Below are 14140 nucleotides of genomic sequence, written 5' to 3' on the forward strand. Positions count from 1 at the left end.
TCATAGAAAAGACATTCTCATAAACATGGTGCGATAGCAAGCTCATTCACTGGAAATTTGGAATCTTCGTTTAATTAATTATACATAGGGGGGCTGATATACTAGAAGATTCTGAAGACAAGCCCCGCGGGATGAAAACCTACTTCCTAACTCTCCGAACATGGCTAACAAGATTCTCAATGACACCCTCAAAAGCCTCCTTCTCGCCCACAAGCCCGTCTCTCTTTTTCAGCCAGTACTCGAGCAGTTCGCTCGCACGCCGAGTCACAGCCTCCAGCTCATGGACATGAGACTTGAGCTCGTCATCAGTCAGTCCGCTCAGCGCAGCGTCAGTAGTAGCACACAGACGGCGAACAGCAGAGAGATCGAGCTCAGGGGGCTGGGCGGCACCGCGACGACCCTTTGAGCGCGTAGGAGCTGGCCCTGTCGTTGCTGGGCCTGAGGGGGGTTGTGGCGCCGCCTTCGTTGGGCGCTTGGCTGCGCGAGCGGCTGGGTGAGATTGCGCCGGCGCCTTCGAGGTCGATGGAGGGAAGGATGAGTTTCTTTTGCTTTGATGCAGGGAGAATCTCATCCAGATCAACAGGCACGCCGAGGGAGACAAGGAAGAGGCGACGGATGCGAGATTTTACCCAGTTTTGAGGTTGGAGGGGGGGAGGGGCTACGAGTTGGGACCAGAGGGAGAGAGAGCGTTCGGTGCTGAAGATTGCTGAGGAGTCGGGTATTGGTTCTACTGGGGGTAGGGAGTCGAGGTCTTGCGAATTGGGAAGGAGGTTGTCGAGCGTCCCTTGAAGGGCAGAGATCAGGTCGGAGGTGGTTTTGAACACGTCAAAGTCGACGAGTGCAGGCTATAGGGGGGTTGTGAGAAGGCTTGTCGGTACTGGAGGGCTTGTTGACGCTTACTACGGATGGGAGGGCAGGAGGCTGCTGAGCGCTTTCGACTTCAGGGCTAGGATCTTGGAAGCCATCATCAAAGTCGCCAAAATCGTCATCTTGCTCTTCGACAAATTCATCAAAGTCATCGCCCGCATTTTGCTCATTCTCAGGCGCCACCTCTTCTTCAAAAGCACTTCCTCGTGATATAATTTCCTGTGGGGTCTCAAGCTTTGGTGATAATGGTGCATCGTAAATTGTTTCCACAACGTCAGGAGTAGCGTCACTCGGAGACCGTTGATGAGCTCGCGGTCGTGAGGGAACATCCTCTTCTTGAGAGGGGTCTGTGTCCACTCTTGAGATTCGAGTCTCTGGAATCGATTGACTCGCCGAGTTGCTGTCCGCAGAGGCGTCGTCCAGAGAAGGCAGTACCGGCTGGCTCTCGGAGTCGGATGCCTTCATGACGCTATCGGGCACAGCATCAGCCTGGCGCTTGTTGTATGCTTCTGTTCCTGGAACGTCGCCGTAGCTAGGTTGATCTGGGTCGACTTTTTCAACCATTGTATATGGAATTGGCTTGCCGCCCGGGGTCAAAGGTCGATCTGGTAACCCCGCTTGGAATTGAGATCTGCTTTGTGACCCTTCTGGAATAACCTCTATCTCGTCTGGTACAGCGTCCTGTTCTCGTTTCTCATATGCAGTAGTCCCTGGTAATTCACCATGCAGAGTGCTATCGTCCACCCGCTCTACTCTAGTGAGTGGGACAGGAGAGGTGTGGCCGGACTGGGGGGCTTGTTTTGGGGGGGGTCCTGGCCTTCGCTCGCATCGGAAAAATGATCTTCATCGCTGCTGGAAGCTATAAAGAGTGAGAGGCTTTCGGTCAGTCGCCTGGGGTTTGTCAGGCTCAGGGGCCTGTGGGTTGGGAACGAACCATTATCCTGAGCTCCTGGATCTTCCAGCTCGGTAGTCTTGCTTGGGGGTTCCAGGTGCTTGGACGGATCCGCCTCCGACATTGTGGGCACTTTAGGCTTGGGGCATGGGCAGGAAAAACAAAATTATAGAAAGTGAAGCAAAAAAAAAAAAAGAATCCGGATTTCTTCCCCAAGTATGTCAAGTTGTGTAGTGCGGGAGAGTGACGACGTTGTTCCTGCAATCGATAGAGTCCAGGCCTGCCTGCGACCTGACAGCCCAAAGCGGTATTTTTGTTGCCTTATGGCCTGATTGCGTTTGTGCCTTGTCGCCTCATCCATCGGCGCGTTCATTCAGTCCTGCAGATTGAAGAGTATTATTTCTTGCTGCACTTCAACCCGGAGCCCCCTTCAACTCTTTCCCTGGGCCGGTTTCACCTCCGTTGCAGCTCATTGCCGTGATCTTCTAGGTCGTGCGATACTCGCATCGGGCCCAATCCTCGTACTGACCTTTGGTGTCTCGTGTTATTTTTCCTGCCCAGAGCTCGAATCCTACGATCGCGACACATTGCCATGTCTTTCTCTTTTGGCGCCCCCGCGTCCAGCGGAGCCTCCAGTGGTGGTCTTTTTGGAACATCCGCCAATGCATTTGGCTCCAACCAAAACAACAACAGCGGTTCGACTGGCGGTGGTTTATTCGGAAACGCAGGAGCTCCAGCCGGCGGCGCAGCCGCCTCGCCGTTTGGCTCAGCTGCAACAACAAATCAGTCTTCGACTTTCGGCACGCCCGCAAATACCAATGCTTCGGGAAGCACGACTCCGCTATTTGGCCAGAAGACCACTGGCAGCACCGGCGGAGGTTTCTCCTTCGGTAGTACCCCAGCTCAAAGCAGTGGAACTCCATCGTCTACACCTCTGTTTGGAGGCTCCTCAACCCCGAAGCCTGCTGCTACAAACTCTACCCCTACAACAAGCAGCGGTAGTATTTTCGGTGGTGGTGGAGCTAGTGCAACTCCTGGAAATAGTCTGTTCGGAAACGCCGCCTCGTCAGCTACACCTGCTGGAGCAGGAGGTTTGTTTGGCAACCCATCAACTACCCCAGCCGGTCCTCCACCAGCCTCCAAAGCACCCTCTCTCTTTGGAAGCTTGAATAATGCTTCCTCTACCACTCCCTCGACCAATGCGACATCTGCTCCTACACCAGCCCCCGCGCAATCGCAGACATCCGCACCAGGCGGACTGTTTGGCGGCGGCACAACCCCCGCGACATCTACGTCCACTACCAGCAAGCCGCTATTCGGATCTACACCCGCTGCAGCTCCTTCCTCGGGTGGTCTCTTCGGTGGCGCTAAGCCTGCTGAATCCACCCCTTCAGGTGCGTCTACTCCGAAGCCCTTGTTCGGAGCTGCTACTCCAGCCGCACCAGCCGCCTCAGCAGCGCAGACATCCTCACTGTTCAAAACTCCTACCGCAGGTGGAGATGCTACCTCCAAGCCCGCTTTCCCTTCGCTTGGTGCCCCAGCTTCCACTGCTGCCACTAGTCAACCTTCTTCGGGCGCACCTGTTGCGTCTACTGCTACGCCACAAAAACCCCTCTTTCCTTCGTTAGGAGGCGCCACATCTTCCACTGCTCAATCTTCTACACCGGCTGCAGCAGCTCCATCTGGAGGTTTGTTCTCTAACCTGGGTGGTGCCAAGACAACCGAGTCTACAACCCCGGCCACAACCACAACTGCTCCCGCTACTACCTCTGCTACGTCCGCTGCTGCCCCTGCTGGTGGTCTTTTCGGTGCTGCTGCTTCTAAGCCTGCTACTACCCAGCCTGCTACTACCCAGCCTGCGGCAGCCGCATCAACCACTGCCACTGGTACAGCTACTGGTACAGCCACTGGTACCGGTGGCGCCGCCGCTTCCACTCTTGGGCAGTCAACCGCCGGTCCTGCACCTCCAGCCCAGTCACGATTGAAGAACAAGACCATGGATGAGATCATCACTCGATGGGCGACAGACCTGACCAAGTATCAGAAAGAGTTCCGAGAGCAGGCTGAGAAGGTAGCTGAATGGGACCGCATGTTGGTCGAGAACGGCACCAAGGTTCAGAAGCTCTATGGAAGCACTGTTGATGCGGAGAGAGCTACTCAGGAAGTTGAGCGTCAATTGGCATCAGTGGAGAACCAGCAGGACGAATTGAGCTCATGGCTGGACCGCTACGAGCGCGATGTGGATGAAATGGTGTCGAAGCAGGTTGCCCCCGGTGACTCCCTCCAGGGGCCTGACCAAGAGCGTGAGCGAACGTAAGTTTATTCCAGCCATCGTATCAGGAGCGCGCGAAGCCACGTACTGACAGAACCTAGTTACAAACTCGCTGAGAAGCTGTCCGAGCGCCTGGATGAGATGGGCAAGGATCTTACAGGCATGATCGAAGAAGTCAACAGCGCTTCATCGACTCTGAGCAAGACCAATCGTGCAGATGAGCCGGTAGGGCAACGCCTCATTCTCGAGCAGACCACCAAGTATACTGATTCATTCTCCTTTCAGATCTCCCAAATTGTACGCATCCTTAATTCGCACCTTTCTCAGCTTCAAGTCATCGACCAAGGTACTTCCGAGCTACAGGCCAAGGTGTCTGCTGCACAAAAAGCCGGCCAGTCACTCTCCTCTCGTCTGGGCTATGGATACGCTAGTCCGGGTGTCGGTGGAGGCAACGCGGCGGATGATTTCTACCGTTCTTACATGGGACGACGATAAACGGGATCGGGATGCCTAATGATTTGATTTGTTTCCATTTCGAAGCACATCCAATAGCAGCATGTTTAAATTCGGAGGAAGGGGATTTGTTTTTTTTTTTTGCTAGGATTTCATGTGGCTTGTTCATGTACTCTTTCACCCATCTTGATTAATCGGCCACGAGCCCAAAATTTCATCTGCGACCAGGATGTCAACGACTGCCATTACAAAGTGTAGCATTTGGGTCGTCTTTACTATGAGTCTGCGTAATGTGCCGGCTTGTTCACGTATTACTAGTACCAGCTCACCCCTTAACTTATACTAGCTACTAGCCATAGTTCGAATTGTTCGAACAGTTGATACACCGAACAGTTGATACACCCAAGGCCCCATTTGAACTACTGGAATCTGGAAGGGAGAACTTTGTCGCGGCTCAAATGCTAATGATATTTTATTCGCTCATCACTCAATGCCTTAACGCTAGAGGTGCCACGACGAAATATCACTGGCAAAGTAGAGCGGAGAATAGTAATATGATACAGCTTCTGCGGGGACGAAGTTTGCTTATTGGCCAGCCTTCTGTTCCTTGGTAAGGGTGTCACTGCATAATGTTAGCCATGGAAGAGCCTGTGACTAGGGAATTGTTTGACCGTACATGTGCTTCTCGAGCTCGTCAAGGTGGCCACGCTGTTCGGCGATCTTGGCCTTGAGATTCTTGAGCCTAATCGCTTCCGTTAGCCTTGTGCCTCTTGGCTTCTCAATATTAGGAATCTTACTTCTCAATCTCCTTCTTGTGGATGTACAGGGACTCCTGGGCAGCCTCACGCTTGGTGAAGGCATCACTAGTCAATGGTCAGTCTATGTCCAATGTTGGCATTGGACCTCGAGGCATCGAGCGCTTTGCCGCCAATTGAGAACCAGAATAATAGTGAATAAATAGGCAGAAGATTGCAGGTGTTCATGCATCTGTTGTGGGTGTGACGTACTCTGAGGCTTGACCACCAGTGCGAGGAGCACCTGAGTCACCCTCACCCATGCGGGGAGCAGCAACGGAGAAAGAGCGGCTCACGAGAGCGCGGTTGGCGGCGACCATAGGTCGGACAATGGATTGGCGAAGCATGATGAAGAGTGGGAGGGAAGACTGTGTGTGGTTTGAGGGGCAAGAGAAGGTCTAAGAATCAACAACAACAACAGCTCAAGCTTGGATGGCAGCAGCCATCGTATGACGACACGTGCCAAGCCATGTCAGGTGACACGGCTGTAGCACGTGAAGATTATGTCAGCAGTGTTCTGGTCGCCCGGTAAATCTCTGCGATAAGTGAACGTGCTCTTATTCGGCTTGAAAACAGCGATCATCTGGAGGGGCAAAAGGAAACCATTCTTGTATTTCTCAGTCTTCAAGAGAGCTCGCTTAGCCTGAGGTCAAGCCGACAAGGTTGGCCTTGAATTTCCATCTCGATCAGGGGGTTCTCGTGATGGTTGTGGATGTTTCAGCGGTTTCAAATTTCTAGTTTCAACCATGGAATGCCCTCGTCCTCCAAACAGTGAGGCGCAATACTGTACTCTCGTAGTCAACTGCCTGGGCGATTGGCGGGCGTGGCATGGGGGATGACGCTGGGTGGCCCACCGAACCACACAGAAGGGCGAAGGGCCCTCGGGGGAACATCACAGGCAGATCGTGTAAGAATCCATAGCCCCGTAGAAAATGGGCCTCGACGGGCCTCATAGCGGGCGGATAGAGGGAGAACGATGACATTTGGACCATTTCTTGGGCAGCAAAGAGTCATCTCGTCCAGATTTGCCTACCGAATCCCCATCCTGAATACCCTATAGTCGCCCATAGTAAAGTGATCAGTAGCGTTAAATCCCAACGACACCGCCCTGTTCACTCGCTCCCCCCTCTTCCCTCCTCTCTCTTTCTTCCTCAACTGTGAACTTCCTCTTTTCTCCTCCCCCCCATCACGCTCCAATCCATTTATTTCGTCCCTCCTCCTTTCCAATTCAGGTGAGTGCTGTTCTCCATCCCTTCTTTCCGTCTTGCCCCCTTTCCACAACCCCGCTCTGCACACACAATCCCCAACCCAACATTACCCCCCAACCCACTCCCTCCAAATCGGGAGCAAAGTCATCATCGAACCATCAAATCGACACACCGACTATGTTTGGGATCTACTATCCAAACCCCTTGGCTACGTACGGGACTCGCATATTCCTTTCCTCGGTGAATTCCATCCCACTCTACCCTTGTTTACGGGGGCCGCTAAGCCGCCGCGACCGCTATGCTGTGATCTGCCCCCCCTCCCCTCAAGAAAACAAAGGCTACACCGAGAGGAAATCTACTTCTGCGGTTATGTCAAAAGTACCGTCATCATACACGCGGTGAAATTTGAAGGGTTCAGGGAGCTTTTGCAGTGGGTTTTTGTGATGATGTCAAACGGGATCGTCAAGCCCCCCAACATCTAGGGGGAAGGATCGTGGCTCCTACCCCTCCCGGTCGGCGATGATGTCGATGGCGTGATATCCACCACCACCTTCATATAACCCAATCCATCTGATATTTTGCTACATGTTAATTCAAGAAAAGAAAACTGACCGACTTCGATTAACCTAGAACCTTTCACCATGGGTCACGAAGACGCCGTTTACCTTGCCAAGCTCGCCGAGCAGGCTGAGCGCTATGAAGGTAGGGCAATTCATTCTCCTCCCCAAAATGATACCGATCGATAGGATGTCAATACTGACAATGCGCTACAGAGATGGTTGAGAACATGAAGGTCGTCGCCTCGGCCGATGTTGAGCTCACTGTTGAGGAGCGAAATCTGCTTTCTGTTGCCTACAAGAACGTCATTGGAGCCCGCCGTGCCTCTTGGAGAATCGTCACCTCGATCGAGCAGAAGGAGGAGTCCAAGGGCAACGAGGGCCAGGTCACCCTCATCAAGGAGTACCGCCAGAAGATCGAGGCTGAGCTCGCCAAGATCTGCGACGACATCCTGGAGGTCCTCGATAACCACCTTATCAAGTCCGCCCAGAGCGGCGAGTCCAAGGTTTTCTACCACAAGATGAAGGGTGACTACCACCGTTACCTCGCCGAGTTCGCCATTGGCGACCGTCGCAAGGGTGCTGCCGATGCCTCCCTGGAAGCCTACAAGGCCGCCACCGAGATTGCGCAGACCGACCTTGCTCCTACCCACCCCATCCGCCTTGGTCTGGCCTTGAACTTCTCGGTCTTCTACTACGAAATCCTGAACTCCCCCGACCAGGCTTGCCACCTCGCCAAACTTGCTTTTGATGATGCCATTGCTGGTTCGTACTTTCCCATCCTTCCTTTTCAAACCTTGTACCCGATGCTAATGGATATTCTGCAGAGCTCGACACCTTGAGCGAAGAGAGCTACAAGGACTCCACCCTCATCATGCAGCTTCTCCGTGACAACCTGGTATGTATTCCCCGGCCCCTGCAGCTCATCTCTTCTTTTGCCGAACTTTGTTATCTAACAATTTTTCCAGACCCTCTGGACCTCCTCCGAGGCCGAGCCCGCCGCTGAGGGCTCAACCGAGAAGAAGGAAGAGGCAGCCCCTGCTGCTCCTGCCGAGGACAAGCCTGCTGAGTAAAGCAGGAAAGCCCAAAAAGATCTTCATGATGGACTCGCGTCCAGGACGGATGGGACGACCGAGAAAAAGAGTTAAGCACGAACTGGTGATTCAGTACGAGAAATACAAGCTGGAACGAGGGTAAGGAGTTTTTTTTTCTAGGAGCGCTAATCTTGAATTGATGGTTCTTATTCCCTTTCGTAACTCTTGGGCCGTGAGGTCCTTGGCAGGAAGGAAAATAGCCTGGTTCTTGTGCTCTACCGGAAATTGACCTACGCCCTCGCTCTGGTACCTGCTGTTCTCTTGTGTGAGAAGCTAGTTCGCGAATTTTGCTCTTTCCGTTTCTTTTCATTCCCCTTGTTATTTCTGTCTACTTTGCCTCTCTTATTTACCCCCCCTTGTCAAGAGTCCCTTTACGCGCACTCTCCAACCCCTCCTCCCCCAACACATACACACGGACAGAGAAATTTTTTTTTAAATCAGTTCCTTATCAGGACTACAATGAGGGTTTCGTACCGATGCCCCGAGATGGCTTCTTTCCCTTGCCTCCGCTTCTCCGTTTTCCTTGACCTCCTATTTCTCCGTATTTGTCCCATACGGCGTTCGATTGTCGCTAGATGTGGTGTTCATGATGAACTGGCGTATTGTTTCCCTGATACCTCCGTACCCCTCTTCATTCGCATCAATGATACCTTGTGGTGTCCATGTTGCTTGTGCCGTATTGGGTATATGTATCGACCGGTTCTGAACATCGAAGAGAAGCTACGTAGAGTAGATTGCGACGGCGTTCGACTTGTGGTATATAGCCGTAGCGTCTAGCGGGGAGAGAGGCCTGATATGTTTCGCAACTTGAATGTGATACTTCATATCCAAGGCGCTGGGTTACCCTTGCTCCCTAGTACCGCCTCAGATGGTGACTTGCTCGCAGAAACATCGGTTTCACACAGCCAAGGCAGTATTGGAATCATGTTCGAGCTTCAGCTTGGAATGAGCAGTCCTCGGCTTTGCAGTGCCATTCGTTCGCCACTTGCGCCGTCTCGAGTCAGACGGTACTCAGCACATTCTCTTCTGACTTTTTCCTTTCTTCCACGGGGCCAGCACCAGCATTATAAATCACCACCCCCCTCCCCACCTGGGCAAGTCCCGAATAATAGAGCTAACCACCAAATCCTGAAATTGCTAACCCCAACGCATCCTGCCAACTCATCCCAGCGCGCCAGAACACCCCAAGCCCCATACAAATATCGGGCGGCAACCGCGGTCCCAGCAAACAATTGCCAGCACACCAGACTCGCCAGCGCTGGAAGGTCAGCCCCCCTAGTATTTATGCTTGGAATTTAGAAATCAACTGCAATCTACCCTTGTATTGCCCGTATCGCCGATACCATATCTATTCTCTGCGGAGGTGGGGTTCGGTACCTGGATCTGCGTTATAGGTACATGCAGCCTAGATCTGGTATAGTTGGGTTCTTGCGCAACCGGGCCTTCAGTAGGCAGGTCCTGTCTGCAAGCTCGGTGCTTGGGCTGGGAACGAGATGGTTCTATCGAAACGGGATTGGGGTCTAGGATTCACGCTGGGCGCCGTTGGAGATGGGAGGACTGGGATAGGAGGGCTGGTCCTGATGGCAACTGTTGTGGTGAGATGAGACAGGGGGAGTTTCCGTTTCGTAGGAAATTGTTGTTTGTTCTTCGTGATGGGTAGAATGGGGGGGGTTTCATGCAAGAAACAGCTACGCAGGGATGAAGGGGGTAAAATAGGAACAGAGTTACAGTTACAGAGTCGGTTGCTACGGACGTTGTGGTCGGGGAATCCATTTCGATCTTTGTTTCCATTGCTATTGAGAGCCATCCTGATACCTGCCGCAGACACAGAACAGGGAACTTGAGACAGGCAAACGTTCCTGGGTATTGGAACGAAGCAGGAAGATAAGGGCCGCAAAACGAGTAGTCGAAGCGGAAAATGGAGAACAAGGTCAATCAGCGTGATCAGTCCATGGAAGAAAAATAGAAGAAATCGGTATGATAAATGATGCACACAGGAAGGGGGTGAAAATGTACAGATGGTCGATCGTCTTCCGTGCCGATGATCTTCGAGAACACGTCAAAAAGTCAAAAAAAAAAATAAAAAGGAGATGGACTGCTCGAGAACAAAAACCCCTTGCAATGCTTTCCACTTTCCATGCCGTCCTGAATGACCATGACCGTGACCATACAATGCCATGTGACGACAAAGAAATAATTTCCTGTGCGGGTTTCTGGTAAAATGTTGATTTTAAAAACAAAGCGAGTCTAGTCCCAGCCCCCGAAAACGCCCAAGGTGCTATGCATCCGATGATAATAGAAGTAAGAAAAAAATAAGAGGGAAATTGTGGCGCAGAAGGGGGAAGAAAAGTACAAGATCAATTGAATCGGCGAAGAACCGCAACAATTGAATACTGTAGAACGCATACCGAGTGACACTGGTTTGGCATTGTTCACAGTCGGGGCCCCATGTCGTTGCAAGGCGGCAAAAACTGGGTGGAGAGGCCAAGAGCGAATAGGGATGCCAAGGGCTGGTGGCGGGCCACTGGACGAGCCCTAAAGTATGCGATGATGTCACAGGCAATCTACTCAACCCCTGTTAAACAAGCACTTTGGCTTTGGTGACCAGCACTAGTGCGACGACGGATGATTCCGGAGTTGACGATGGGGAGAAAAAAACAAGGGAAATGAGGTTGTGCGGTGAGACGTGATAGTGAATGCGGAATGAGTGGCCACATCGAACCGGTCGGAGGCCGAGGGAACGGAGATGAAAGTGGCGATAGCGATGAGTAAAAGACATAATCCTCTTGACTCACATGCCCTGGGAAACCCTGCATTGTCTCAAGAGGAATATTCGCATAGTGTGTATGGTTTCTTGGGTGAAGGCTGTCGTTGAAAATTGTTCGTGGATACCGGATCATCAGAACTTGCGGTGAATGTGTGCAGACGAACATGAGGGGGGGATATCGTGAATATGAGAATCGGAAAAAAAAAAGAAAGAAAAATATGACCGAAGATGAACCATGGCGGGCGGTTTCCCAAACTCCTAATATGTGTAGAAATCGAGTGTTCGTGGCTCGGTCCTAGCAGCGAAGCGAAGCCTTCGACTGTTCGACCTTCTCTCTCTCGCCCCGTCCCCCTGTCGGAGCGGACTCATTTCTGCGCCTTACGCGCCTTGGTACTCCGAGTCATTTCGCTCTTGGTCATATTGCGGGTAAGGCCGCCAATGTAATCTTGGAGGATCTTGTTCTGGCTTTGGAGCTTGTCGTGATCGGATTGGACCGCGTCGATACGCTCGGCGAGGGCTTGTAAGGATGATTGAAGGGCCTTGGCTTGCCTGGTTGATTGATTAGCACGAGTCCTCACGGTTGTTTGATTATTTTTCGCGTCATCCGCGTTCTCCGCTAGGATCTACTCCTCAATGGCGGGAAGGGAAGTTTGAGAACTCACTCTTGCAGAGTCTGACGCGCCTCTTTGCCCAAACGTTCCAAATCGGCAGAGTTTCGGCGGGGGCTCATTGCGCGGGCATCATCTGGGGGGAATTCCTCCTCTTCGATTTCGATTTCCGGATGATCACGGGGCACCAATATTGATGCACTGGGCTTTCGGCTAGCCATACGGGGTCGTTCTGATCGGCCTCGACGTTCAGTCTCGGCGTCAGATATGGATGAAGATGAGGATAGGGAAGACATGTGCATACAACCACTATTGTTCGGTTGCGGCAGAGTATCAACAGGGGAGGCTTCAGTCATCTCTGTATCAGTGGCCATATGGGTGGTCGTTCGCAACAAATGCAGAGGGCGAAGTGAGCTTTATCGAGTTCCAGTGCGGCGGCTTCTCGTAAATTTCGCGTCGTTGGTTTCCGGGCAAGGTTCCTTTGAGATGTTCCACGGATGCAATTCGACTTTTTTTTTTTTGGCGGGTACCTTTCCTCCACAATATGCGCGATTGCTCAGGACAAATTCGGTGACAGTGAAGGACTGCGGTCTACCCCTAGCGATGTACCCCAGACAACGAATCTGTGTAACGCTTGAGGTAGCTGTCGGGGTTTGATTGAGGATTGTAGAAATAGGACCTAGGCGTGAAGCGAGTTCGGAGGAGGGTTCAACGAAACCAGCGTGGGAAGGCGAAACCGTGCGGATGTCGAAAGGTTGGACAGGAAGAGAGAGGCGAGAGCAGTTGTCAAGATTGAAAATGGTGGTGATTGGGGGGTCAGAGGGGAGAAAAGGGACGAAGGACAAGGTACGGGGGGAGGAGGAAAAGCCCGTATTGGGTATTGTCGTTACCAGTTTTACGAGAGCGGTGTCTTTGTACGGGAGGTTTCCTACTTGGTAAAAAAAAAAAGGGAGGAAAAGTCAAAAGAGGGGACTCCGTTAGCACCTTTTCAGGTGGAGGACACCCCCCCACGTCCCTTGGTTTGGAGACCAGTGATCGGCCTCCCCCCCCCTTCGAGAGAGGGCCCTTCTCGTGAGTTTACGATGTTCGATTTTCGTTCCTCCTTCGCTTTTTGGCGTGCCGTTATTCCGCTGATCGTCCTTGGGTTCTTTGCAAAACCTGCTTGAGGGAAACGGTCTTCACGACCCTCGTGTAGACTTTCCGTAATCGAATGTTTATGCCATGGGCTCTACGGAGTGTATAGTACAGATATCAAGCTAGTACTCGTTGAGCAGGTCGGACAGAGAACCAATAGAAGGGTTAACCCCGGTTCAGGGCCATTTCCCATTTCCCATTTCCCATTTCCTCAAGCGAGCCACACCGCTTCCCTCTCCCGGAGTTCCACTCTTCTGTCTTTGGTGCAGCGAACAAGCTAAAGGGCAAGCTCCGCTCCTACCGCCCAATCAGCACTCGCTGCAGCTCCACCGCAGGCAGAACAAGACTTTGGCCTACTTTGGCCTACTTTGGCCTACTTTGGCCTTACCGAAACTTGGATAGTGAGTACGGAGTACTTGGTCCCAAACGGGAGTACCTCGGAGGGTGCTATAGTACCTGCCCCCCTCTCATCACTGCCAGATATCGTTCCTTGGGCTGCAGTACTACTGATCTCCTTTCTCCCCACCTCGTCCGTAGTGACAGTCATCAGTCATAGAACCACATTCCGCCGGGAGCGGCCGTCGGTATCACTGTGGATGCGGCTTGTTTTTGGGTCGATTTCATGGCGCGAAAGTCAGAAACCAGCCAAAAGTAAGAAAATCGACGAATCTGCGATGATTGGTGTTTGCAGCTTTCTCAAGCTGGGCGGTATGGGGAAAGCGTATCTTCATCCGCTCTTTCAGGGGGGCGCGCGCTATGCAATGTCGATCGAGCCTCAACAGGCGAGAATGACGCCATATCACTGGCTCTCCTCCTTCACGCGGACAAAGGAAGCCACTTCCCCGTGCCACTCACAAGCGATACACCAGAACGGACAATAACATCGTCCGGTATGGTGGCAAAACTCCACGCGAGCGTTCTTGGGGTCTGTTGAAGCAGGAATTCCAAACTTGAAATCCAAATCCGAACCCCCTGATTCAAAATTCAAAATAGCCCACAAACCTAGGCAAGCGGTGGTGTGACCAAGCCTTATTGCACGATGCTTACTGGATTCGGTAATCCTGTAGAATCTTACCTAGGGACGGGATTTTCCGTACGACAAACTCAGATCCTGGGAAGTTACCAGCCCTTACTGACCCGAGTAGGGGGTCTCAATCCTGGCCGAAAAGCATCGTCCCGTCTCCCCAGGGCCATTACTGATCCATTTACCAGGCCACTGTGAAAGAACCTCACTAAGACGAGAAAGGCAGCTGAAACAAGAGGAGAGAAATTGGTCCCGGTCCATGTCCGGTGAGGAAAAGAGCCCAGTGTACTCCGTACAAGAGCCGATCCTTTCACGCCCCATGACTGCTTAACTCGGGCGCACTCTGCCGCTCGGTTATCGCCTTGCGCTATTAAATGTTAATCCACTCAGACGGTTCAAGGTGGACTCGATGGGTGGTAGGCCATGTGGACTCCGGAGCCGCTGTCCTGAGATCAAGCATAGGTGGCGTC

General features: G+C 52.4%; 6 protein-coding genes across 6 annotated transcripts; 3 read left to right on the forward strand and 3 right to left on the reverse strand.

Moving 5' to 3' along the window:
* Positions 1–139: 139 nt before the first annotated feature.
* On the reverse strand, positions 140–1883 carry N7468_005152 (DUF5102 domain-containing protein; the record flags this gene model as incomplete). The annotated part of the gene is given in 4 exon segments (XM_058474449.1): positions 140–511; positions 582–845; positions 901–1621; positions 1636–1883. 4 exon segments carry the CDS (start codon positions 1881–1883, stop codon positions 140–142), a joined length of 1605 nt encoding a protein of 534 aa, XP_058330189.1.
* A 468-nt stretch (positions 1884–2351) lies between these two features.
* Positions 2352–4526, forward strand: N7468_005153 (putative nucleoporin Nsp1; the record flags this gene model as incomplete). The annotated part of the gene is made up of 2 exons (XM_058474450.1): positions 2352–4072; positions 4133–4526. 2 exons carry the CDS (start codon positions 2352–2354, stop codon positions 4524–4526), a joined length of 2115 nt encoding a protein of 704 aa, XP_058330190.1.
* A 543-nt stretch (positions 4527–5069) lies between these two features.
* On the reverse strand, positions 5070–5625 carry N7468_005154 (uncharacterized protein; the record flags this gene model as incomplete). Its single annotated transcript, XM_058474451.1, has 4 exons — positions 5070–5106; positions 5161–5226; positions 5282–5347; positions 5492–5625. 4 exons carry the CDS (start codon positions 5623–5625, stop codon positions 5070–5072), a joined length of 303 nt encoding a protein of 100 aa, XP_058330191.1.
* Positions 5626–7127: 1502 nt separating this feature from the next.
* artA (14-3-3 adaptor artA) lies at positions 7128–8116 on the forward strand (the record flags this gene model as incomplete). Its single annotated transcript, XM_058474452.1, has 4 exons — positions 7128–7188; positions 7260–7808; positions 7871–7941; positions 8012–8116. The coding sequence occupies 4 exons, from the start codon at positions 7128–7130 to the stop codon at positions 8114–8116; spliced, it is 786 nt and encodes a 261-aa protein (XP_058330192.1).
* Positions 8117–11269: 3153 nt separating this feature from the next.
* On the reverse strand, positions 11270–11886 carry N7468_005156 (short coiled-coil protein; the record flags this gene model as incomplete). Its single annotated transcript, XM_058474453.1, has 2 exons — positions 11270–11453; positions 11567–11886. The coding sequence occupies 2 exons, from the start codon at positions 11884–11886 to the stop codon at positions 11270–11272; spliced, it is 504 nt and encodes a 167-aa protein (XP_058330193.1).
* Positions 11887–12594: 708 nt separating this feature from the next.
* N7468_005157 (uncharacterized protein) lies at positions 12595–13527 on the forward strand (the record flags this gene model as incomplete). Its single annotated transcript, XM_058474454.1, has 2 exons — positions 12595–12656; positions 12936–13527. 2 exons carry the CDS (start codon positions 12595–12597, stop codon positions 13525–13527), a joined length of 654 nt encoding a protein of 217 aa, XP_058330194.1.
* Positions 13528–14140: the final 613 nt, after the last annotated feature.

The sequence above is a fragment of the Penicillium chermesinum genome (genome assembly GCF_028974085.1).
Source record: "Penicillium chermesinum strain IBT 19713 chromosome Unknown utg000004l:1.0-3345178.0:1.0-3348027.0, whole genome shotgun sequence".
Taxonomy (NCBI): Eukaryota; Fungi; Ascomycota; class Eurotiomycetes; order Eurotiales; family Aspergillaceae; genus Penicillium; species Penicillium chermesinum.